This window comes from Schistocerca serialis, chromosome 1 (genome assembly GCF_023864345.2).
Source record: "Schistocerca serialis cubense isolate TAMUIC-IGC-003099 chromosome 1, iqSchSeri2.2, whole genome shotgun sequence".
NCBI lineage: Eukaryota > Metazoa > Arthropoda > Insecta > Orthoptera > Acrididae > Schistocerca > Schistocerca serialis.
Window position 1 is genome coordinate 1,172,100,177 of NC_064638.1, and position 27,127 is coordinate 1,172,127,303.

The 27,127-nt window shown below is 43.5% G+C and overlaps 1 protein-coding gene across 2 annotated transcripts in view; it reads left to right on the top strand.

The window, feature by feature from the left end:
• Positions 1-23,064, top strand: part of LOC126459643 (uncharacterized) — a 132,375-nt gene extending 109,311 nt beyond the window's left edge. For both annotated transcript variants that reach the window (XM_050095874.1, XM_050095875.1), the window contains one exon: positions 21,765-23,064. In XM_050095874.1, coding sequence (XP_049951831.1) covers positions 21,765-21,901 — 137 coding nt within the window. In that variant the 3' untranslated portion in view covers positions 21,902-23,064. The remainder of the gene's footprint in view (positions 1-21,764) is intronic.
• Positions 23,065-27,127: the final 4,063 nt, after the last annotated feature.

Consider the following 27,127-nt stretch of genomic DNA (forward strand, 5'->3'; position numbering starts at 1 on the left):
AGCCGAAATGTAGATTTGCTTTAATAAAGCCTGAAAGGAAAGGACGACTGATTGCTCTGTTCCATCGTTTTGAAAGTCATATCACAGTCGTTGAGTGCATTCCACGTTCCTAATGGAAGGTAACTTGATCACAGTGTATTGATCAGCGCCTCTAGACGTAACTTACCGTTTCCCACTTTTAATGTGTTACTGGTGCCTACGTTTTTAATAATAATTGCAATAGAATATACATGTTTTAATATAATTATATTTTTTACGTTAGTACACAGTCCATCGCTTGTCATAACGTCCATGGCACCACCAACGCAGACGTTGACACAATCTGCGACAACACTGCTTAATTATTGACAAATCAGAAGGCGTCTATGGGCTACATAAGGTCACCACATGAGCGATTTTGACAGTCAGTTGCTCCTGACGAAGACGATGGTGGTAATTGTCGAAAGCTCGAGGTTTCACCCTGAATTGACGCGGCAAGAAGTCCCAGAATGTTTTATGCAACAGTGCCGTCACGAAAGACGTCGTTCTCGCGTAACTATACTAGCACAACACTTTCACTGCTTTGGCAGTGCCATAATTTTCACAGTATACACTGAAGAGACAAAGAAACTAGTATACCTACCTAATAACGTGTAGGGCCCCCGCGAGCACACAGAAGTGCCGCAACATGACGTGGTATGGACTCGACTGATGCCTGAAGTAGCGCTGGAGGGAACTGACACCATGAATCCTGCAGAGCTGTCCATAAATCCATAAGAGTACGAGAGGGTGGATATCTCTTCTGAATAGCTTGCAAGGCATCCCAGATATGTTCAATAATGTTCATATCTGGGGAGTATGATGGTCAGTGGAAGTGTTTAAACTCGAAGAGTGTTCCTGGAGCCACTCTGTAGCTATTCTGGGCGTGTGGGTTGTTACATTGTCCTGCTGGAATTGCCGAAGTCCGTCGGAATGCACAGTAGACATGAATGGATGCAGGTGATCAGACAGGACGCTTACGTACGTCTCGACGTGTCGTCCGTCAGAGTTGTATCTAGACGTATAAGGGGTCCCCTATCACTCCAACAGCACATGCCCCATGTGGTATCAACGTTCGATACCACACTTGTTAGAGGTTGCAGTTATCGACCACGATCCGTACTAGTATCGCTGGACCCGCAATCCTAGCGCCGCCCCGCGGCTTGCAACAAGTCTCTAGCGTGCGCTCGGCCACTCTTGTTTGGGACGTCAAGTAAGAAAGTAGTATAGCCTTCAGCTGATAGGAAGTAACATCTAACAAGGCGCTTAGTTAAAGTATGGCTTATGTGGTGGTGGTTAGTGTTTAACGTCCCGTCGACAACGAGGACATTAGAGACGGTGCGCAAGCTCGGGTTAGGGAAGGATTGGGAAGGAAATCGGCCGTGCCCTTTCAAAGGAACCATCCCGGCATTTGCCTGAAACGATTTAGGGAAATCACGGTAAACCTAAGTCAGGATGGCTGGAGACGGGATTGAACCGTCGTCCTCCCGAATGCGAGTCCAGTGTGCTAACCACTGCTATGGCCTATGTGATGCCTCTATAGCTCTCTGTTTGTAATTATATTCCTCCAGACTATAATGACTCCTGTACCACCAGTTAAGTACAATGTATTATTTTTTACCAACGACTTGTAATTATTTTAGTCGTTGCAGACCCAGACCATGCAGCCAGCTCCTTATCGATTTCACTGACAAACCTGCTGTATATGCCAAGAAGAGATTTGTATGTTTCTATTTAGCATTGGCCACCAGTCATTCACATTGGCGACGATTCGTTCGTCGTCACCATCAATACACCCCATTACAGAGCCTCTACCAGTTTGAACAGTCGTCTGCTGACATGCAGGGTCCATGGATTCATCAGGTTGTCTACATACGCATACAAGTCCATCCGCTCGATGCAATTTGAAACAAGACTCGTCCGACCAGGCAACATGTTTCCAACCATCAGCAATCCAGCGTCGATGTTGACGGGCCCAGGCGAGGCGTAAAGCTTTGTGTCGTGCAGTCATCAAGGGTACACGAGTAGGCCTTCGGATCCGAAAGCCCATACTGATGATGTTTCGTTGAATGGTTCGCACGCTGACACTTGTTGATACCCCAGCATTGAAATCTGCAACAGTAAGCACTGCACTTCTGTCACGCTGAACGATTCTCTTCAGTCGGCCGGCCGGAGTGGGCGAGCGGTTCTAGGCGCTTCAGTCGGGAACCGCGCGACCGCTACGGTCAAAGTTCTAGGGGTCTGATGACCTCAGATGTTAAGTCCCTTGGTGCTCAGAGCCATTTTGAACCATCTCTTCAGTCGTCGTTTGCCTCGTTCTTGCAGGATCTTTTTCGGGCCGCAATGAGGTTGAAAATTTGATGTTTTACCGGATTCTTGATATTCACGGTACACTCGTACGGGAAAATCGCCACTTCATCGCTACCTCGGAGGTGCTGCGTCCCGTAGCTCGTGCGCCGACTATAACACAAAGTTCAAACACACTTAAATCTTAATAACGTGTCATTGTAGCAGCAGTAACTAATCGAACAACTGCGCCAGACACTTGTCTTACAGAGGTGTTGCCGACCGCTGCACTGTATTCTGTTTGTTCATATATCTCTGCATTTGAATATGCATGCCTTTGGCGCTTCAGGGTAGAGTCCAAATGTGGACTTGCCGCAGTAAGAAAATGGGGTCGTTGTATTGCGGTGACGTTTTATTGGGTTGGAGTACCGCTCTTGGCGCATTGGGCGCGCTGCAGTATATTGTGGAAGGAGCTACTGGCGCTCGCAGCGGAGGGGGCAGAACCAGTCTGCGGAGGAGATTCTGCCGCGAGCCGCATTCCTGGGGGTGAGGGGGGGGGGGGGGGCGGCATCGGCGTCGAAGGACAATACGAGGCGCAGAGAGGACCGCGGCCTGCGGCCGGTTCACCGGGTGAAGGACACGCCTGCCTTTGTGTCGCAATCGCCCGCCCGCGTCTGCACGCCACGCCGCTGATCCACGCGAGGAAGCAGCATTCTAGATTTGCGTCTCCAGCAAGGAGGAGCAGTCAGCAGCGACTGAATTAGTTTCACCAGCAACATCTTTTCTAAATAATAGATTTCAGCTATCAGTCGTCCTTTGGAATATTTATTGGCTGATTGAAACATTTCTCCTCTCCGTCTGGGGGACTCAAGTTTTTTGTCAGGCAGTATATTTGCACCAACACTGCATGGGTCTAATTCGTCGTTTTTCGTAATATGCTCTGTTGTAGTATGAGACTGGCTTGCCTTCACGATCACTACTTTCGAATGGCTGCAGTAAATAAGTCTGCTTCACATATTCGGGGCTACACCGAGCTTCTCTGTGTGTCTCTCTATGCGTAGGCGCTGATTTTTATGAGTTTCCATTCAGAGACTAAGCAATTTAGTTGCAAAAGATTGTACGGTCCTCTTGACGTGTTGCCTGTTCGTGATCGTGTCGGGATCTTCAGCGGACAGCCGTTTGGTGATTTCTCTGACGCTTTGCCAGCAAGAGCGGCTAGTATTAAAAACCTGTGACCTGGCGAAGAGACACTTGAAAAGAAGTACTGTCGAGCACGGTGTTTCTGGCGTATATCCCCAGAGCGATAGAGAGAATCGGGCGTACATCATACAAACATGACGAAAACACTGTATTCAAACGGACCAAGAAGATCACAGTGTGTCTCTGACCGGCCGAGCACCACGTCGCAGTGTTGGGAGTGTACCACATACCGAGTAAAAGCACATAAGTACATGATGGAACAACCGGACGACCCATCAAAACCAGGATCACTGAACATAAACGGCCTTACAGACTGGGACAGACGAAGAAATCGGCCCTGGCGTAACACGCCCTGTGTGAGACCAACCACCTTATAAAATTTGCCGAGACACGTTCTCACTGTGGAAAAGAACTGCCACGTCCGTTTGTTCAGGGAACTCTACGGAATTCACAAATATAACTGAGTAAGCAGGAAAGAGGAAAGTCTGAAGACAAACGAAACCTGGATTCCCCCGCAGCAGCAAACGACCGTCGCAGGTAATAAGAGGGAAATTACCGAGGTAATAAGCAGTGAAAAGCCGTCAGACTACATATGAGCCCCGGCCGCCGACACGACACCAGTCGATAGTGTGAATCTTGACAGTGCTAGGCACTCGTGCTGGCAAAACGTCAGAAAAAAAATCAAAACGAACGTAGGTCGAAGATCTGTATTTAGACGCAGTCTATATTACATGTCACGTCAACCTGTTCATAGTTGCCGGCCGGAGTGGCCGAGCAGTTAAAGGCGCTACAGTCTGGAACCGCACGACCGCTCCGGTCGCAGGTTCGAATCCTGCCTCGGGCATGGGTGTGTGTGATGTCCTTAAGTTAGTTAGGTTTAAGTAGTTCTAAGTTCTAGGGGACTTATGACCACAGCAGTTGAGTCCCATAGTGCTCAGAGCCATTTGAACCATTTTGAACTTGTTCATAGCTGACACGGTTGTATTATTCGGAAAACAGCTCCAAAATATAACTAGATGCTAACAGGCGCCGGCCGGCGTGGCCGAGCGGTTCTAGGCGCTTTAGTTTGGAACCGCGCGATCACTACGGTCGCAGGTTCGTATCCTGCCTTGGGCATGGATGTGTGTGATGTCCGTAGGTTAGTTAGGTTTAAGTAGTTCTAAGTTCTAGGGGACTGATGACCTCAGATGTTGAGTCCCATAGTGCTCAGAGCCACTTGAACCATCCTAACAGGCTCTCAATCTAGTCACAAGAGTTCTCCTAAAAGAAGATTAATGGAGGCTATGTCCCCTACGGAACGTCCAACTGAAGTAACTTTTATCTTCACGTCTAATGCGTTGTACTTGTAGTTCAAGGCACCATATAAATTTGTGATAATAATTTACAGTAATTGTGGAAACAAAATGGAGCGATCAAGTAGGTTGTGATGAAGGAAGCAGCAGTCACTATTCGTTTTTGGGATACTGGGTTACTGCTGACGTGACGTCGTGTACCTCTGGACCTCTGACTGGACTTAGAGACTATGAAAGAAAACTAACTGGAGAGTATAGTGGCCAGAAATGTTGAAAAATCTGAAATGATAGGGACTATAAACTAGGTGCCTATTACGGCATAGAAACCTCTTGGGTGGTTCGATTCGACAAGGCTGAAGTTTTAAGTTTCTTGTAGGCATATTAATCTGTGCTTGCGCAGTTGAACCCATGATAGGTTGAAGCGGTTTTACGATTGTGGCAGAAGGCTGAGGTAAGAGTCGTTTTATACTGAACAACGAAATAAAGAATACAGCTGAAAGCAAACTTTGTTTCACGCAATAAATTCAGCAGCAAGGCGTAAGCTCCTGCTATTACCCAATCTGCTATGAGTCTAGTTAGACTATTTCAGATACTTGTCTGGTTGTATATCACGAATTCCCGTATGCCATTTGTAGCGGGTGGTTATAGTTTAAGTGCAGCTTCTCACAGAGGTCCAAGTTGGGCTGTAATTTTCGTATGGCAGCGAAGCTTGGTAGATATTATAGTGCATTAATGCGGAACCGGTTTGCGATGTGTAACAATTGGTTCCAGTTTTGGCCACCAAGGGCAAAAGTGACGCTATGTATGCAAAAAAGACGTATAGAAACGTTTACATATGTAATGAATTAGGAACGGGACGTGGGCAGAAAAGATCAAACAATTGCGAAAAGTATAAAGTTTATTGTCAACTGCCGCTTACACAATTTGTTCAAAACGAGCAGCGAGGACATCGACGAGATGCTGCATAGCGCCAGATTTGCAGATTGGGGCCAATTTTTCCAGCGTAAATCGGTTTTGCAGTTCTACATGTACGTCTACATGGTTACCCTGCAATTCACACTTAAGTGCCTGGCAGAGGGTTCATCGAACCATTTTCTTACTGCTTCTCTACCATTACACTCTCGAACGGCGCTTGGGAAAAAGAAACACCTAAATCTTTCCGTTCGAGCTCTGATTTCTCTTATTTTATTATGATGATCTTTTGTCCCGACGTAGGTGGGTGTCAACAAAATAATTTCACATTCGGAAGAGAAAGTTGGTGATTGAAATTTGGTAAACAGATCTCGCCGCAAAGACAACCGCCTTCGTTTCAGTGACTGCCACCCCAACTCGCGTATCATATCAGTGACACTGTCACCCCTATTGCGCGATAACACGAAACGACTGCCCTTCTTTGCACTTTTTCGATGTCCTCCGTCAATCCTACCTGATAAGGATCCCATACCGCGCAGCAATATTCCAGCAGAGGACGGACAAGTGTAATGTAGGCTGTCTCTTTAGTGGGTTTGTCGCGTCTTCTAAGTGTTCTGCCAACAAAGCGCAGTCTTTGTTTCGCCTTCCCCATAATATTATCTATGTGGTCTTTCCAGTTAAGTTGCTCGTAATTGTAATTCCTACGTATTTAGTTGAATTGACAGCCCTTAGATTCGTACGATTTATTGTATACCCAAAATTTATCGGACTTCTTTTAGTACCCATGTGGATGACCTCGCACTTTTCTTTGTTTTTTTTTTTTTTTTTTTGCCCGCATCTCGTGGTCGTGCGGTAGCGTTCTCGCTTCCCACGCCCGGGTTCCCGGGTTCGATTCCCGGCGGGGTCAGGGATTTTCTCTGCCTCGTGATGGCTGGGTGTTGTGTGCTGTCCTTAGGTTAGTTAGGTTTAAGTAGTTCTAAGTTCTAGGGGACTGATGACCATAGATGTTAAGTCCCATAGTGCTCAGAGCCATTTGAACCATTTTTTTTCTTTGTTTAGCGCTAATTGCCACTTTTCGCACCATACAGACATTCTTTCTAGATCATTTTATAATTGGAATTGATCGTCTGATGATTTTACTAGACCGTAAATTACAGCGTCATTTGCAAACAATCCAAGGGGGCTGCTCAGATTATCACCTACATCATTTATGTAAATCAGGAACAGCAGAGGGCCTATGACACTACCTTGCGGAACGATAGATATCACTTCCGTTCTACTCGATGATTTACCGTCTATCACTACGAACTGTGACCTCTCTGGGATGAAATCACGAATACAGCCACACAACGGAGACGATACTCCATATGCACGAAATTTGATTAATAATCGCTTGTGAGGAACGGTATGAAAGGCCTTCTGGAAATCTAGGAATATAGAATGGATCTGAGATCCCTTGTCGACAGCACTCATTACTTCATGGGAATAAGGAGCTAGCTGTGTTGCACAAGAACGATATTTTCTGAATCCGTGTTGTTTATGTATCAATAAGTCATTTTCTCCGAGGTGATTCATAATGTTCGAGTACAGTATATGCTCCAAAATCCTACTGCAAATTGAAGTCAGTGATATGGGCCTGTAATTCAATGGGTTGCTCCTATTTCCTTTCTTGAATATTGGTTTGAGCTGTGCTATTTTCCAGTCTTTAGGGACAGACCTTTCGTCAAGTGAGCTGTTATATATGATTGCCAAGTTTCGCTGACATACGATTGTTACAGTCCACACTGCACCTCCGCTATACTTTAATTATAGTCACCCGGTACATTGTGTGTAAAAGTAAGATTAATTACTGTAGTGCGTTACGGCACATAAACAGTCACTTTTATTGAAATATAGAGGGAATCTTTAATAGCAGAGTAAAAATGTGCGACCGGGCGTGCAATCGGCACCGGTTCGCAGCATGGTGGCGTTGATGTAAAAAGAAGTGTGTTACAGCCGCAAAATATTTCACAAATGAAGTGTGATTTTCAAGTTTTAAACTGGCGTCCTTTCTTTGAAAAATCTTCCTGGACTAAAACAGCGCCTGAGATGTGGTAAAAGAGCAAGAATTTAGGTTGGTAGGTATATGTTGGAGAAACGTGATGGATACCTTCTACATCTGAAGATCGAGAGACCTGATGCAGGAAAAAAAAAAAAAAAATTTCTCATTTCGCACGCTCTCGCGACTCGCGCGTGATATGTCCCTGCGAAATGAGTTCTTGCCAGCGTTTAATTAGAAATTAGCTACCGCGGGACTAGGGCGGTGATGCTGTGGGAACGCGGAAAGTGCTGTTGGTGTGGGCAGGGGGGGGGGGGGAGGGGACAAGAAGGTTTTCCGTGCTCCTGCAGTCCGTGCTGCTTACAAGGGAACCTCCCCATCGCACCCCCCTCAGATTTAGTTATAAGTTGGCACAGTGGACAGGCCTTGAAAAACTGAACACAGATCAATCGAGAAAACGGGAAGAAGTTGTGTGTAACTATGAAAAAAATAAGTAAAATATACAAACTGAGTAGTCCATGCGCAAGATAGGCAACATCAAGGCCAATCTGCGCTCAGCTGCGCCGTGGTCTCGTGGTTTGCGTGAGCAGCTGCGGAACGAGAGGTCTTCCCTCGAGTGAAAAGTTTACTTTCTTCATTTTCGCAAAGTTATGATCTGTCCGTTCGTTCATTGACGTCTCTGTTCACTGTAATAAGTTTAGTGTCTCTGTTTTGCGACCGCACCGCAAAACCGTTCGATTAGTAGACGAAAGGACGAGCCTCTCCAATGGGAACCGAAAACATTTGACCGCAAGGTCATAGGTCAACCGATTCCTCCACAGGAAAACACGTCTGATATATTCCATACGACACTGGTGACGGCATGTGCGTCACATGACAGGAATATGTCGTCGACCCACCTAACTTGTACACTTGGCGAATGGGTAAAAAGATTCTTCTACCTTGCCCGATTTAGGTTTTGTTGTGGATGTGATAATCACTCCCAAAAAAGTGATGAAAACATAAGAGTTTGCCACATAAACTGCAAAAAATGAATGCAACAGATTCACAGTCGCACAGTTTTCCCTGTGCTCTGTCAAAACATATGTTTTTAACGTTTTCAAATTTTTCCGTGTGTAGACCGTCAAATCCTGCGTATGTCCAAGCAAATGTGAACATGTTCTGGAATTTTGGAGAGCGAAGTTGTTTATGTGTGAGTGCCTGAACTTTGATGATTGTCTGAGAATAAAAAATAAAACTTTTCACTCGAGGGAAGACGTGAACCAAGGACTTCTCGTTCGGCAGCTGCTCACGCTAACCACGGGGCCACGGCGCTCCTGAGCTCACATTGTCCTTGATGTTGCCTATCTTGCGCACGGACTACTCAGTTTGTATATTTTGCTTATTTTTTTCATAGTTCCACACAACTTCTTCCTGTTTTCTCGATTTGATCTGTGTTCAGTTTCTCAAGGCCTATCCACTGTGCCAACTTGTAACTAAATCTGAGGGGGGTGCGATGGGGAGGTTCCCTTGTTAGTACCGTTGACGTCCTCGTAATACCCTCTGTAGAGACTGGCCTGCAGGAAACTCAGTTGCCAAGTGGGGCGATGCCCTTTTACCGGCGAGGGATTCACTCTGAAGTTATTTTTCTCCACGCTCCCGACAAAGTGAATTGCGACACCGCGTGGAACAAAGCTAGGACATTCCCCCGTTCCCAGGAGTACAACAAAACACGTGACGCACGCCTGTGGCCTCTCGTAGCGAGAGATATCTGGAGGACGTGTGTAAGTTCGTGTGTGTGTGAGAGAGTGACACTCGCTTGACCCGCATGTTCGCTCGATGCGTGCGGGCGTCCTTGGAGCGGAGCTGCCTGTTGGCTGAGGCAGCGTTCCCACCGGTGCGTCTGCACTCCCAGTTCAGCAGGTGATATGCTTGCTGTAGCCTCGAAAGGCGGCACAAATAATTGCCCCACTCGCAAGGAAGCCTCATGGCAAGAGACCACCAATGGCCGAGACTCACGCCGTATAGTTCGAATAAGCCATCCCAAGCAGATTGTTTAACGGTTCCTCATTGAGGTTGTGTTAGTCTTACCTTACCTCTCGCATATACCGCCGATTGACCGTACCTCACAATATTATATTTATGATAGGTTTGCACGCACAGTAATAACTGGTACCCGATACGAAGTGGGCGTAAATGGTAATAATAATAAAGATTTTATTGTCTTTAGGCCATTACAGCAATTGTCAACGTCAAATGAAGATACAATTTATAATACAGTGTGATAAGGTATTAACTACTGAAATATTTAAGCTTATATTACAATAAATGTACAGTGGGTCATCTGTTGGATTACTGCATTTTACAGTTGAAGAATCAATTGATATCATAGAAAGGGTGGGCAGTAAACCATTCATGCAGTCTTTCTTTGAATGTATGTTCAGGAAGATCCTGTATAGCATGTGGCAGCTTTTAAATAGTTTGTACCCTGTGACTTCATGGCTATTTATTTATTTTGATAATTGTGGTAAGGCGTGTATATGTGTTTGATGCTTCTTGTGTTTTAACAATGTACATTTTCTATACGTTTCACATCTTGTAGGTTCTTCTTCGTAAAGATTAAGACATTGTGTATATAGAGGTTTATTACTGTCATAATTTTTTGTTTAGTAAATAAGGGTTTGCAGTGAGCCTTATGTGAAGAATTTGTAATTATCCTAATGGCTTTCTTCTGCAATAATAAGATGTCATGTATGTGACTACAGTTAGCTCACAAGATAATGCCATAGGATATTATACTTTGGAAAAATGCAAAATAAGATGATCTGATGTATGTTTCAGATACACAATTTCTGAGTTGTCTTAATAAATAAATTACTCTAGATAGCTTACTACTGATATAATTTACATGTTGGCCCGAGGATAAATTTTCGTCTAAGTAAACTCCTAGGAATTTAACAGAACTAGGGTCATCAGATAATAGCTTGTCTCTTAGAGTGAAGATTATCTGCTGAGTTTTATTTTCATTTAGCAGGAAACCATTTGCTCTGAACCAGTGAGTGTATTTTCAGAACAGGTTTTAAGATCATTAGGATTGTTAGTGCTATGAAGAAAAGTCGTATCATCTGCATACAATACAGTGGTGGATCTAATAAACGAGGGGAGGTCATTGATCATTATCAGAAACAGGAAGGGGCCCAGTACAGATCTCTGAGGCACACCTACTTTAACATTTTCTATGTTTGACATTTCCTTACCAACACAAACTATCTGTTAACGGTTGTTGAGATAAGCTTTTAATAGTCTGAGACTGTTTCCTTTGATGCCGTGGAATTCTAGTTTCTCTAGTAGTGGCGTGTGCTCAACACAGTCGAAGGCCTTGCTTAGATCACAGAATGAGACCTGTTCTCAAAAACTTTGAGGATGTAACTGACTACCGTGTTGATTGCATCAATGGTCGACAGATTCTTCCTAAACCCGTATTGTGTAGCATTAATTATTCCTAGATTCTCAAAGTGAGATGATAATTGTTGGTACATGATGCATTGTATTACCTTGGAGAATGCGGGTACTATTGAAATAGGCCTGTAACTAGATGGAGAGTCTTTATCTCCCTTTTTGTATACTGGGACGATCCTAGACAGTTTTAACTCATCAGGAAAATATCCCTCAAGTAAGCACTTGTTTACGCAATGGGTTAAAGGGTACAGAATGCAATCACACACTCTGCGTGTGTCGATTGGTCATGCGACCCACATATTAGTCATAGCCAGTTTCCCTCCATATGAATGTGGTATTGAAAGCAAAGAGAAGGCAGGTCAACATTTCGATGACAACGAGGCAATTAGAGACGGAGCACAAGCTCGACTAGAACAAAGCTGAGGAAGCCTATGTCCTTTACAAAGAAAACATCTCAGTCTTTATTTCATCGATTTATGGAAACCACATTGATTTGAAGCCTGATCCTCTTTTATGCGGGTCTGGTAGCTGAATCACTGCACCACCTCATTCTATCTATATTTTCGTGGCATTCCCCGGCTCACAGATAGTTACGTTAGTGTGATGAATTCCGTTAGCAGCAGAATTTCGAGATTGCAATACTTGAACCAAGGTTCTTGTGTAACATTGTCTGATCTGTACCACCAATATAAGAAAATTACCTACTCTTATCAACAGAGTTTCTGACGTTCATTATAAAGAGTTAATACATGTTTCCTCATTAAATGAATAAAAAACCACTCCATAACTAGTCAATAAAATTAAAACTTATTAATAACGACGCGATTGGATGTTGCAGCGGTGCAGAAATTATTTGCACCTTATGACGAGGCCTCCCTTAAGACGTCAGCTCACGCAGCGTTAGTGTATTCAGGAGTACCTAAACATCGTACACGGCCATTATTATTTCTCTTCGAAGCTGAACGCGTTTTTTCGAAATTCTGAACACACTTTTAGTCTGTGTGTAACGAAGGAGTTCCATCGGAGGGCGGGATCTGCACCAGCATTTTGTGCTGCGGTCCACAGCTCAGAGACAACGTGTTCGCTACTGCTTCACAGTTTGACGCATTTTCCTCCTCTTCTGCTGTCGCTGCAGCATTCCCAATATCAGTTCCCTTTTCCCTGGGGCACCCTGTAACTGGAAGACATGGCGTAAAGCGCCCGGGGGCGTTCGTGTCAAGAAGATTCGGACAACGTATCGGTTCCTCCCACATAAATCATTGCGACGAGAAGATAAGAGAGCATAGAGCTCGTACGGACGCTTTCCCATGCACCATTCGTGAATCGAACAGGAAAGGGGACAAGCGATAGTCGTACCGGAAGCACGACAAGCAAAGTACAGATGTAAGAAGGCAAGGCAATAAGTACACGGAATTTTTCCTGCTCAACAGGTTAGCAGCACTTATAGCACAATGACACTACTTAATCTCACTATTGTTCCTGTGCGTTAGGTGTGATTGTTCAGTGAGCAACTCTATTCATTGTGATTTCATAGCATTTTACTATGAGTGACCTGCTCTCTGTAAGCGCCAAGGAGGAAACGGTAGAGGTGAATCATTTTCTGTGTCTTAATGGTCTAAAACTGCGAAGGTTATTCGCAGACTGCAGCTGCAGAATGGTGATAACTGCCTCAATGAACGAAATATTTACTAGTGAACAAGTCGCTTTAAAAAAGAAGGAGGGGAGTCTATCTGTGTCGCAGAGCACTGGAGTAGGATATCCATTTCGAAAACGGACCGGGACAGCGAGACAACTTAGCGAATGATTCGTGATGCTCATGGGCCCGACATTGTAGCAGTTAAGTATCTGCAGTTGTCCACGAATTTCTGAAGTAACGCAGACTGATAAACAAGAACAAGGACGTTTGGAAATTTCGAAATAACATTTCAGGTGTGTGGAAGACCAAAGGGAATATTTTCTCTGTCTCATAACAGTTGATGAGATGTGAGTCCATCACTATGCACCACAGAGTAAACGACAGAGCATAGTTTGGAAACGTACATTCGCGCCTACTGCACAAAAAGGTCGAACGCTAAGCTGAATGACTGTTGATAATCACAGTATTCCGGGATGTGAAAGTCCACTAGTGATTTGTTACACTGCTAAAGCCAACAGTGACAGCTGCTGGGAGCTGCTGCGAGAGCTGAAACACAAAATACGAGGGTGAGTCAAATGAAAACCTTAAATTTGTAATAACAAATCGAAATTTCGTGCCGTTATCCTGTAAATTGTTAAGCGTGCTACAAATAGCGTGCAGAATGGCCTGTAGCTGGCAGCATAGTGCAGATGCACACACACCGTCGCAGTATCAGTATAAATAAAGATGGCCGTCCCACTTGCGACTTGCACCAGGGAAGAACAGAGTTCTGTTATTAGGTTTTTACGTAGTAAAGGTGTGAAACCTATTGAAATTCATCGACGAATGAAGGTTCAGTACGGTGATGCATGTTTGTCACAGCAGCAAGTCTACAAATGGAGTAGGAAGTTCTCAAATGGTGTGACTTCAGTGGAGGATGCTCCTCGTCCAGGTCAGGCACAACGAGTTGTGACTACACAGAACATTGCAGCAGTTGAAGCCATAGTGAAGGAAAACCGCCGAGTGACACTGAATGACGTTGCAGCATGTTTACAGATTAGTCATGGGTCAGCACACCACATTGTGCATGATGTGCTCCAGTTTCACAAAGTGTCTGCAAGATGGGTGCCACGGAAGCTGATTCATGAAATGAGAGAACGACGTGTTGATGCTTGTGAAGAACTTCTTCGGCGCTTTGAACGAGAAGGTGATGGCTTCCTTGCAGGAATCGTTACTGGGGACGAAACCTTGGTTCACTTCCACCAACCGGAAACGAAGAGAGCGAGTAAGGAATGGCGCCATTCCTCATCACCAAAACCAAAGAAGTATCGAACAGAACCATCAGCAGGGAAGGTTATGCTGACTCTCTTTTGGGACGAAAAAGGCGTCATTTTGGAGCATTACATGCCTAGAGGGACCACTGTCACCAGTGCATCATACACAGATCCCCTAAAAAATCATCTGTGGCCGCAATCAAATCAAAGCAACGTGAATTGTTGTCAGCAGGTGTCCTTTTGCAACATGACAATGCAAGGCCCCACACTGCCCGTACAACAGGTGCAACAATCACAGACCTGCATTTTGAGTGTCTTCCTCATCCACCATACTCACTAGACCTTGCCCCAAGTGATTTCCATATGTTTGGACCACTCAAAGACGCAATGGGAGGAAAGACGTTCCGTTCTGATGAAGAGATACGCCACGCGGTGCATGAGTGGTTGCGCGGACTACCAAAATAATTTTTTTCTTAAGGAACTTATGCACTTCGTAAGCGCTCGAGGACTTGCATTGAGCGTGGGAGAGTTTATGTTGAAAAGTGATACAGCTTTGTACCACTTCTGCACAATAAATAATATTTAAAAAATATATAAGGTTTTCATTTGACACACCCTCGTATAAACGAAGAGTAGAAGGGAACTTTTGAAAAGTGGGACTTTGCTTCAGATAATGCTCGCTCTCACGCAGCTGGGAAGGCTATCTAACGCGTTCAAAATCTTGGTTCTGACCCGCTGGAGCACCTACCGCGCTGCACAGATCTACCTCCGAATCGTTTTTACCTTTTCGTTGCGGAGGCGGGAACACTGCGTGAACTCGAGTTTTTGTCGGATGACGAGATTCTGGAGGCAGTGCAACAGTAGATGCGCCTGGTGCCTCAAAGATTCTTCTAGTACGGAATTAGGGAGCTTGAAAAGAGTTGGACTAAGTGCGTAGGGTTGAGGGGGATTATGTAGAGGAATGATGTAAACTGGAATGTTATTTTCCCAATAAGAAGCATGTTTTAATTATGTTTTATTGCTCTCGTAGATCAGTAAATTAAGTAGTAACAGATTCTGGTGTACAGCCAACAGTTTGTTATACTGTAAGTAAGAGGACGTCAAATAAGGCAGAAGGGATAGATAACATTCCATCAGAATTTCTAAAATCTTTGGGGGAAGTGGCAACAAAACGACTATTCACGTTGGTGTGTAGAATACGTATATGAGTCTGGCGATATACCATCTGACTTTCGGAAAAGCATCATCCACACAATCCCGAAGACGGCAAGAGCTGACAAGTGTGAGAATTATCGCACAATCAGCTTAACAGCTCATGCATCGAAGCTGCTTACAAGAATAATATACAGAAGAATGGAAAAGAAAATTGAGAATGCGCTAGGTGACGATCAGTTTGGCTTTAGGAGAAGTAAAGGGACAAGAGAGGCAATTCTGACGTTACGGCTAATAATGGAAGCAAGGCTAAAGAAAAATCAAGACACTTTCATAGGGTTTGTCGACCTGGAAAAAGCGTTCGACAATATAAAATGGTGCAAGCTGTTCGAGATTCTGAAAAAAGTAGGGGTAAGCTATAGGGAGAGACGGGTCATATACAATATGTACAACAAGCAAGAGGGAATAATAAGAGTGGATGATCAAGAACGAAGTGCTCGTATTAAGAAGGGTGTAAGACAAGGCTGTAGCCTTTCACCCCTACTCTTCAATCTGTACATCGAGGAAGCAATGATGGAAATAAAAGAAAGGTTCAGGAGTGGAATTAAAATACAAGGTGAAAGGATATCAATTTTACGATTCGCTGATGACATTGCTATTCTGAGTGAAAGTGAAGAAGAATTAAATGATCTGCTGAACGGATTGAACAGTCTAATGAGTACACAGTATGGTTGGAGAGTAAATCGGAGAAAGACAAAGGTAATGAGAAGTAGTAGAAATGAGAACAGCGAGAAACTTAACATTAGGATTGATGGTCACGAAGTCAGTGAAGTTAAGGAATTCTGCTACCTAGGCAGTAAAATAACCAATGACGGACGGAGCAAGGAGGACATCAAAAGCTATGGCAAAAAAGGCATTTCTGGCCAAGAGAAGTCTACTAATATCAAATACCGGCCTTAATTTGAGGAAGAAATTTCTGAGGATGTACGTCTGGAGTACAGTATTGTATGGTAGTGAAACATGGACTGTGGGAAAACCGGAACAGAAGAGAATCGAAGCATTTGAGATGTGGTGCTATAGACGAATGTTGAAAATTAGGTGGACTGATAAGGTAAGGAATGAGGAGGTTCTACGCAGAATCGGAGAGGAAAGGAACATGTGGAAAACACTGATAAGGAGAAGGGACAGGATGATAGGACATCTGCTAAGACATGAGGGAATGACTTCCATGGTACTAGAGGGAGCTGTAGCGGGCAAAAACTGTAGAGGAAGACAGAGATTGGAATACGTCAAGCAAATAATTGAGGACGTAGGTTGCAATTGCTACTCTGAGATGAAGAGGTTAGCACAGGAAAGGAATTCGTGGCGGGCCGCATCAAACCAGTCAGTAGACTGATGACCAAAAAAAAAAAAAAAAAAAAGAGGACGCAGTGCTTACCGTTCCACCATACTCTCTTCTGTGAGCTGGTAAGAAGCAGTTGTACAAGCGAAACGTAGAGTGTACAGGATCACCGCCGAGGTCCTCGCAAGTGCTTGAGACACCTCATGTACACAAAGCCGACTTGGAGGATCCTCGTGAGCGACTCGGTCCTTGGCGCAAGCGGAGTGCCTTCGCTTGTACCGGTCTGCCTCAGCTCTTCCGGACAAGGAGGGCCTTCCTGCGAATTGGCCACGGACGGAGCAGGACGTCGTTGCTACGTCACAGCCTCTCTAGCTCAGTACTTGTTATCGCCGGGGATTGAGACTGATTAGCATCGTGGCGGTGAATGGAGAGCAAGTTTCAGATAATGCTTGTTTGTGTATTTCGCGTAACCTATAAGCATGTGAACATCGTGAGGAACTAACAGTATGTTCTTCCTTCCCAAATCTAGTAGCAACATTCGTCAATATTTTACGACGTTTCGATGGGTTTCGTATTCACCAGGAAGGTTGGTTATGACATTAGAAGATACGTTACGAGATATAAATCACCTAATTTACTCGAAAATTATAAACCCTTTTGAAGTATGTTATTTTGATATTATAATTTCTAATGTTCATTCAAGAACCGTTATCGTAAGGTCGGTTACCATTTTAAATGGCAGCAACGCGAAAAGATAGATCTTCGCTATTTTAATCTCTAAAAATATTTGCAGGAAAAAGTATATTATTGCCTTTCTAGCTACCTTATGGAGCAATGGCCACCGACGAACCAATCGGGCCCGACCGACCACCGTCAATGGCCTCATTTGGATGCGGTAATGGAGCGGTGGGGGTCAGCCCACAGCATTCCCAGCCGATGTCCGTCTAGCAGATCTGGTGCTGCTATGACTCGCTCATATAGATCCAAAAATTGGCATCACGAGGCTGAATGCACCCCGATCAAATCTTCCTGCGAAGGAACAATCGTTAGTAACATAGGGAATCGAACCCTGGTCCCCCAATCGGCAATCACCCGCGTATTTATTTTATCCATCTTTTGTCTTTTTCAGTCAGCTGTCCTACACAGAAGTCGCATGACATCTTTCAAATTACATCGATGAGGAATTTTACTCAGGATTTTTTATATTTTATTTATTTATTTTAATTGCAGAAGGTGGCCAGTCCCCTGATCGAACACGCTGAGCTGTCGTGCCGCTTCAATGAGAAACCTTAGTTCACCTTTAGGACTTGAAGTTTACTGTTAGTTCTGCGGCACTGGAAGACTAGAAAAGTGCTTGTTGGTGGCAAGTAAGTTCAGCGGGATAATTTTTGGACTCTGGAAAATGTAATTCGTCGTTTTCATTGGATTGGGGCTTCGTGGAGAAGTAATAAAAAGTCTGAAGTATTTACCGCTATACTGTCGGCCGAAAGAGGTCAATATTTAAAGCACAGGACACGTATTTGACAGGACAAGATCCATATCCTCATTCGACTACTCTCACATAGGTTCTTTATGATCACCATAAAATATTTGCAAGAGTATGCCGGCATGGTTTTTCATAAAAGACCTTTCCCACCATCCTCCGTCCCTATCGTTCTTGACGTCGACTGATCGTTAATATTAGTTAGTTAGCTGTAATAGTGTTAATGGATTGTGTTCAAGTCGCTGCGATGTGGAACGTGGAAAACGGTTTTCTTAAATGATGAATTTCCCCAGTGAAAGTATATATTCATATAACGTGCAATCCCCACCTGTTAGAACTGTCACGTTTCTTTAAAGCTTTGGTTGCCTTCCACTAACTACTACTAAGTACTACACTAAGTATTACAGCAACCCACTTCTTCAGCAGATTTTTATTAGCATCTTGGTTTAAGAATTAATGTGAATTGTCTTAACGTGTAATCGTTTGGTTCGGAGCTACCCTCTATGGTATTGTGAGCAAGCTAGGCCGAAGAGTTCCGGTAAACTTTTCTTCCACCAAGAGCCTCAAGCTTACAGCCCATTCTCCGACAAAACTCCTTTAGCAGTACGCCCCGCTGAATGCTAGAAATTGAGAGAGAGAGAGAGAGAGAGAAATATGACTGGGGCCTGTCACAACCTCCTTGTGCCAGATTAAGTTATGTAGAATGGTGGCCATTTTTATTCATAGCATTATCTTTATAATCCCCAGTAACGTTTTCTGGTTTTCAAAATTTGTTTGTTTCGTAACTTTTCTTTCAAATCTGTTAGATAAATTGTATGCTTTTGGAAGTATCTCACTTATATTTTTGTTGCAAGTACTGCCTCACAGTGGCTCGAATACAACCACTTTGTGGTTGGCAGTTTTGCCGGCATACAGACCACCACACCTGCCAGTGGTCTACACGAACCTGGAGAAGCGCCGACACGGCGAGCACGTGGCATTCGAGAAAGAACTGCGGATGGGTGACGTCCGACCCTTTCACTGCGCTTGCTGGAACGCCAGTTAGAAAGTTATTTTAATCGACTTACAGGTTTAAGGTTTCCCGAGATTTGTTGAATGTACCGTACTTAAATATCAGTCGGTAACAACCGAGAATGACAAGTTATAACGTTATTTAACTTTTTTGGTTGATTAGCTGCTGGTATATACACCGTGTTGCCTACAGTTTGTGACATAGATGGTACATCTGATGAATAAAGGGTTGGGTTGGGTTGTTTGGGGAAGGAGACTAGACAGCGAGGTCATTGGTCTCATTGGATTAGGCAAAGAAGGGGAAGGAAGTCGGCCGTGCCCTTTCAAAGGAACCATCCCGGCATTTGCCTGGAGTGATTTAGGGAAATCACGGGAAACCTAGATCAGGATGGCCGGACGCGGGATTGAACCGTCGTCCTCTCGAATGCGGATGAATAAAGAAACTGTGTGCATACGGAGCACATAATAGCTAAACAGCTAACATGGTGGTAACTGGCAAAAAAAATACAGGTGTTTAATTATTGAGGAAAAAAAGTGAAGAATAGTATAAATATGCATATGTAGTGATATGATATTAACATATAATTCTTTGGTTGCGCGATGGATTTCTCGAGATAAAGATTAAAGAATACGTTCCGACGTGAATGCTTGCGGTTAGAACGGCTGACATTTTAATGGAGTGTTTGTTCAATAACTCAGTGTTTGTGGAAGGTGTCGTTTAAACTGTTAACACACGGGTGGACTTCAGCGTTGTTGTTATGTAGTGGCTGCACGAGTTTGAAAGCTTTGAGGGATGTTCCAACCGATGATAAATTAAAAATGATTTTTGCATGTGAATAAACGAGTGTTTAAAATCAGAAGCTAGCACTCGTCTGTGATTTACTAGCTGTGTCCGCCTGTAGCTGTTTCATCTATATTATGTTACAGACAATGGAGGATATCGGATGGTATGACTGGACTTTATACGAGGATTCGTGTTACGCCCTAGACGACAGGATTACCGCAACTTGCATATGAAGGGCTTATTTCAATAGTGGTACAAGTCCATTTTTGTTTATTCTGAGATACAGAGTCCTAAAGTTAAATGAGCGCTGAAAAATCTGCAGTTGAGATACCAAAAATATTGAGTATATATATATAATTGAATATTTCTGGTATCTCAACTGCAGGTTTTTCAGTGCTCATTTACCTTTAGGACTCTATATCTCAGAATGAGCATAATTGGACTTGTACCACTGTTAAAATAAGCCCCTCATATAGCGCTAGCGCCTGACAATTAGAAGCTCTCTGTGGGAACAGACACTCAGTTATATGTGCCCTTTTTTATATCTTTAGTCCATGATGACTCTGTAACTTGTTGTCTATTTCCTTGCGAGGGTAGGGGTGACACTAGTGGGAAATTAGTGTTTCGTCATGCTCGGTGTCTTGCAAAATGTGATTTACTGGTCCAAACGGGGGGGGGGGGGGGGGGGCGGGGGGGGGGGAGTATCTGAGACATCTTGTGGAAGTGATTCAGTTATTAGTTGCCGTTGTGGGTGGGCATCATTATGATGGATGTCAGGTTTCATGTACCAAATCTCAGTAAACCACGATTTTCTGGCGAATGAATAAGAGAGGAGAGAAGAGAGGTGGTGGTGGTGGTGGTGGTGGTGGTGGGGAGGGCGTTTACGGGGAGGGGAGAAGAAAAGGGAGATGGATAGAGGTTGGTGGTCAGCTTGTCTGGCTGTTATACGAAGGACCCGAGAGCGATTCCTGCTACTGCCAACGATTTTTCCTAGGTGGGAGGAATGGATCGGGGAGCACTGAGCCTCATGATGCCAAATGAGGAGCCGCTTCAGTGAGAAGTAGTGGCTCCAGCGTCGTGAAAGTAGACAACGGGCTGGGGGGCCGTTTGCTGACCCCACGACCCTCCATACTGCATCTGAATAACGCCACTGGCAGAGGGTAACATGGCGGTTGATGGCCCCGATTGGCTGGTTGGACCAGATGAGACTCAGAGGACGAGGCGGGGCCGACCGGCCGCCGTGTCATCCCCTGCCATATGGCATAATGTGGATGCAGTGTCGACGGGCGTCGTGTCAACACAAGAGCAATTCCGGCCTTTCTCTTCTTTCCATACCTTGGAACGTAACTCCTCAGGTGGATTCGGTAGGCTGACTGAACCACATTATACTATTTCCACCAACTAAAATGTTTGTGACGGTGCTGTGGCTTGAACCCGGGTTCCCTGCCTGACTGCCAGGATAAGGTGACCGCATAGTTGCGAAGGTGGATTTGCCCTCGCTTTAACTTTAATATGTGGGATGTGGACAATTGCGGTGAAATCGTGGATAATACAATGCACTATTTGTGAGGAGGTTCACATGCTAATTTTGTTGAACGCTTTGGTGCGCAAGTAGCCAGCACCGAAAATCATTCTGCTGTTGCTCATCCAACTTCTGCCTTATGTTAACAAGACGAACGTTGTCGCCTTTCGGTGTTGCTGAGGCGCTGAGCACCGTGTTAGATGCGACCAAGACGTCGTTCAGTCGTGGTGACCCGACGAAATGGAGAGTTTTCATAACAGCCACAGCCTCTCTCTTGGTAAATTCATGATACTTTCGTGACAAAAACTGCACATTGGGAAGAATGCGGTGTGATGTATGAAGTTGCCATTTGTACGGACTTGGACTAAATAGCTTTCTTCCCTGTCTTGTGTTGCAGCTTCTGAAGAGCACGACCACGGACACAGCCACGGCCACGACCACGACGAGGAGCACGAGGAGGCAGTCACGACCGCTGCCACCGCGGCCTTCTCCGCCATCACTGACGCCGTTACCAGCCTAGTGATCGCTCGCTGACCTGTCGCTGTTTCTCCTACGTAGGCGGCATCCTCGCCGTCGACTCCAATCGATCAGTTTCAGGGCGTGTCTAGTGGATCGATCTTGTGGACAGTTCTTGCTGTGATCGCTCGAATCGCTACCGTGCCATTGGAAGTAGGCAGACAGAGTCGACGAGTTCATCGGCTCGTTCCTGTGGACATTTTTCGGTTTGGACAGTCACTTCGATGCACTCACGCCGGTGTTATTTTTGCTGTTTTATTTTCGTCAAATTTAAAAGTATCCTGCTGCCGGAGACGTCATTGTCATCATCAGCAGTAGAACGTCTGACCCCAGGACGTGGGAGGACTGTGCAAATAGCGTGTGTTACTCGACTGCCTTCGATCAACGAAGGACATTGGCATTACTGTGCCTTATACCAAAGAGCTAGTTTTTTATACGCTGTACCTGATTAATGACCAGGTGACTGTTACATATGTGATATCTTGGAACCAAATTATATTGAGTTCTAGCAAGTCAGTATTTGACATAATGAACATATTGTTCGTGTAACTTTCGCAAAGGAATATATTTTTATGCTGAGTGGTAATCATGCGTAATTCGACAGTTTTTGACGAGATTCGTCTTACGTCACATTTGGTGCTGCTAAAGCTAAAGTGCCATGGAAATTGACTGTGAACTACGGAATGCAGTGGCTGAGAATCTGAACGTCCGTTCTTCATACCTCGCACAATAACTGGTAATTTAGTGTGTTTTATGTAGGAGATGTGAGGAAGTAGTTACCCGTGTTGAATCGTATGATCAGTTTTTGTCTCACTTGAGACAGTGATTGTGAAAAGCTAAAGCTGATTCGGATTAAGTGGTGAAAGTGTCGGTACTTCTTAAAACTAAGAAAAAAATGGTTAAAGATGAATAGGCAACATTCTGTTTGTCCATTAAGTGCCAAAGACTTCCAGTAATCAGATAATTATTAAAGCACGCTGATTTTCAATATGGGAAAAGTAACAAAAAAGACGCTAAAGTAACCAGTAAAAGATTGTAAACATTCTTGTATCCTAAGATGATGTCCTTGGAGCTTTTAGTCACAGTGCAGCCAAACTTTGTATTTCAATAGTGTTTGTACAAAGTGTAGTAGCGAAATGTCATCGTAAACATATTTTAAAGTAAAAAATACTATTTTTGAATGTTGTGTTTTTATTGTACGTATGTCCGTGTGTCTTATAGAACATTAGATTAAAAAGAAAACAAACTCCATTTCCATTCCCCTCTTATACCAGTAATGCAAGGAACACAAATGAAAACCCCTGAAGCCATTATCACACATAAACCATGTTTCATTCGCATACTAAACGATTTGTACATTGCACAGCAGGCATGTCCAATACATAGCCCACATGTGGCTTGCATAAAGGTCATTTGAGGCCATCAGAAGTTTCCAGGATCATAAAATGTAACACAGAGGATTTTTCCATAAATCCAAAACTGCGTCTAACCAAAAGGTTTAAGAACTTTAAATTATGAACAAAGGAAAACTAGGTGCTTATAGGACCTGCTTTGAATTTGCAAAGCACCGATATGTTCAGTAAAAGTCGCTAGTTCTTCATATTTCCGTTCACTGTTGAATACTCGATAGCTTTTGAACATAAAGTGGTCTGGTTTCTCAATCTTAAATAATGTTTGGATGTTTCATGCCATAGAAGCAAGATAACGGAGGGGTAGCTGTGAAGAAGCCTGACCAAACCTGCAGAGGGGCTGCAAATTCTTCAGTACTTGCGGGGGCAACAGTCTGGACAACTGAGTAATCAGACATTTTATCATTAGTCAACATGATCTTGCTGGGATGGTGGTGGAAACAGTTGAAAGCAAGGGGAAACTGCAGCTGTTTTGCTTCTCCTCCCGAGGATATGCAGCTCTACTGTATGACTTACTGATGATGCCATCCTCTTGAGTGAAATATTCCCGAGGTAAAATAGGCCTCCACGCCGAGACTACCCAGGACGATGTTTTCATAAGGAAAAAACAAAACTTCCGTTCTACGGGCCGGAGGAATGCAGGTAAACTACTATGGACAGCATAATAAATGCATCATCGTTGTCAAGATAGATAGGAATCCTACACCCACTATAGTCCCACAAGGTGATGAAGAGAGTGAAAAAATATATGATGAGTTAAAGGAAGTTATTCAGGTCGTTAAGGGAGACGAAAATTTGATTGTGAAGGGATACTGGAATTCGACAGCAGGAAATGGAAGAGAACGAAAAATAGTTGTAGAACATAGGCTGGGGGGAAAGGAACGAAAGAGGAAGCCACCTAGTGGAATTTTGCACAAGCATAATTTAAATATCTCCAACATTTAGGTTATGAATCATGAAAGAAGCTTGTATATGTGGAAGAGACTCGGGGAAACCAAAAGGTTTCAGGCAGATTGTATAATGGTGATAAAATAGAGATGTCTAAAGAAGATTTTAAGCTGTAAGACTTTTCCAACGGCAGATATGAACTCGGACCATAATTTATTTGTTATGAACTGCAGATTAAAACTGAAAAAATCGCACAAAGTTTGGAAACTAAGAAAAGGGAATCAGTGGTTGTTGAGAGTTTCAGAACGAGCATTATACAACGTTGGACAGAAACAGGGGAAATGAATACAATAAAAAGACGAATGGGTAGCTCCGAGAGATGAAATAGTGAAGGCAGCAAAACACATAGACGAAAAGACAAGGTCTAGTAGAAATCCTTGGATAACTCAGGAAATGCTGAATTTTACCGACGAAAAGAGGGAATATAAAAATGAAGCAAATGAACCAGGCGAAAACGAATATAATCGCCAAAAACTGAGTGTGACAGAAAATATAGTTAATGGAAAATGGCTAGAGGACAAATCCAGGACAAGCAATTCGTCTTCCTTCCGTGTCAAAATTTATACCATAGCAGCTCATAGGCACGAGTCGCAAACGCCCGTGAGTTTTTAGTACTAGCAGAAGAAAATTAAAACATCCCCTCCACCCCCCACATCCGCTAATCACACAGTGGCCTTGCTAAACTGCACAGTGGCTCCTGATGCAAGCAGTCAGTGTTCCTTAGCCCAGGGCCGAAGTAAAAAAAAAAAAAAAAAAAAAAAATGGTTCAAATGGCTCTGAACACTATGGGACTTAACTTCTGAGGTCATTAGTCCCCTAGAACTTAGAACTACTTAAACCTAACTAACCTAAGGACATCACACACATCCATGTCCGAGGCAGGATTCGAACCTGTAACCGTAGCGGTCGCGCAGTTCCAGACTGAAGCGCCTACAACTACTCGGCCACACCGGCCGGCGGCCGAAGTCAAATTAAGCACATATTGAAAATATAACTATCTCTGTAAGTGCTTTTTTTTTTTTTACTACTCAGCAGAATCTCGTAATTTTAGTTTACCTTTTGGATTCGGCTTTTATTGCTAGACGCTTATTGCTATAAAATATGGCTGAGAACTGTGGGCCGCACAAATACTTGATACGGACCACAGTTTGACGATCATTGTCAAGAGGCTGTGTAAGGGAAATCTGTATGAGGGAAACAAATTTCAGGGCAATAGTGCCGACAGAAAAGAGGAAGCAGATAAATATGAGATTGGAGATTTGATGCTCTGAGAAGATTTTGACAAAGTACTCAAACACCTTAGAAGAAACAAGGTCCCTGGGGCAGACGACACTCCCACAGAATCCATGCGAGAGTCAATCATAACAGGACTATTCCACATGATGTGCAAGACATATGAGACAGGGAGAATACCCTCAGACATCAAGAAGAATGTAATAATTCCAATTACAAAGAAGACAGATGCTGACAGGAGTGAATATTACCGAACCATCAGTTTAAGAAGTCATTTTTGCGAAATACTGACGCAAGTTACTTACAGAAGAATGGAAATATCTGGTAGAAGGTGACCTTGAGGAAGACGAGATTTGGGTACTGGAGAAATTTAGGAGCACATGAGACAATACTGACCCCTGTGTGTTATCTTAGAGAGAGGTTGAAGGAAGGCAAAAGTACATTTTTTATAATGTTGACTCAGCTACATTCTGAGAAATTTTGAAGAAGTCGGTGTAAAATACAGGGATCGAAAGGTCATTTATAACATATACAGAAACCAGAATGCAGTTATAAAAGTCGAAGGACATGACGGGGAAGCAATGATTGAGAGGGACGTGAGACAGGGTTGTAGCTTCTTCTTGATGTTATTCGATCTGTACATTAATACAGCAAAGGAAAAAAGGAGAAATTGTATAGGGAATTAAATAAAGTTCAGGATGAATAAATTAAAATATTGAGGTTTGCAGATGTCATTGTAATTCAGTTAGAGTCAGCAAACGGTTTTAAACAGCAATTGAATGTAATAGATACTGTCTTGAAAGAGACTGTAAGATGAATATCAATAAAAATAAAAGGGCATCTATTTTAATGAAATTAAATCAATCGATGCTGAGGGAATTATACTAGGAAAAGAAATACTAAAGCTAGTAGATTCGTTTTGATATTTGGGCAGTAAAATAACTGATGATGGGCGATGTAAAGGTGATGCAAAATATAGACGGAAAACAGCAAGAAAAGAGTTTCTGAAAAAGATGAATTTGTTAACATCTACTATAAATTTGAGGGTAAGGCAGTTTCTTCTGAAATGATAAGCAGTTCAGAAGAGAAGAGGGTAGAAAATTTGAATTGTGGTTATAACAAATTAATGAAATAATAAAAAGGTTGATGGACAGCATTACAAGGAAAAAAACTGGAGTGTCAAGTTTACGTAACACTACGGAGCTATTATGAATCGTCTATTTTGAGAGGCACTGTATATTAATTCATTGACGCACTCACACAGTCTAAAAGCTCGACTTTTTACCTTTTGGTTTTCTGTAATCCCTGTGAAGTCTCTTATGTCGCCATTCCTTTCAATAGTGGTTCCTGTATTAGCTGTAATGGAGAAGAGTAGGACATTAATGTTGGTAAGTCTTCTTGGTTTGGAACTGCCTTGGACTGAAACACTCGGCGACTAACTAACTCACAAACAGTTGTATATTTCGTACTTTATATTTTGCATGTGAACTGTACAAAATACTGTTCCGTTTTCTCGTACAAATCAAGAGGTTTGTACAGCTCGCACCCGTTTCGTCAGAACAAGAGAAGAGAACCATTTCGGAAAGGTAACAAAAAATGATCGTAAGGAATCACTTTTTCCTTCTAGTAATGATTTATGACATTTTCAATGATT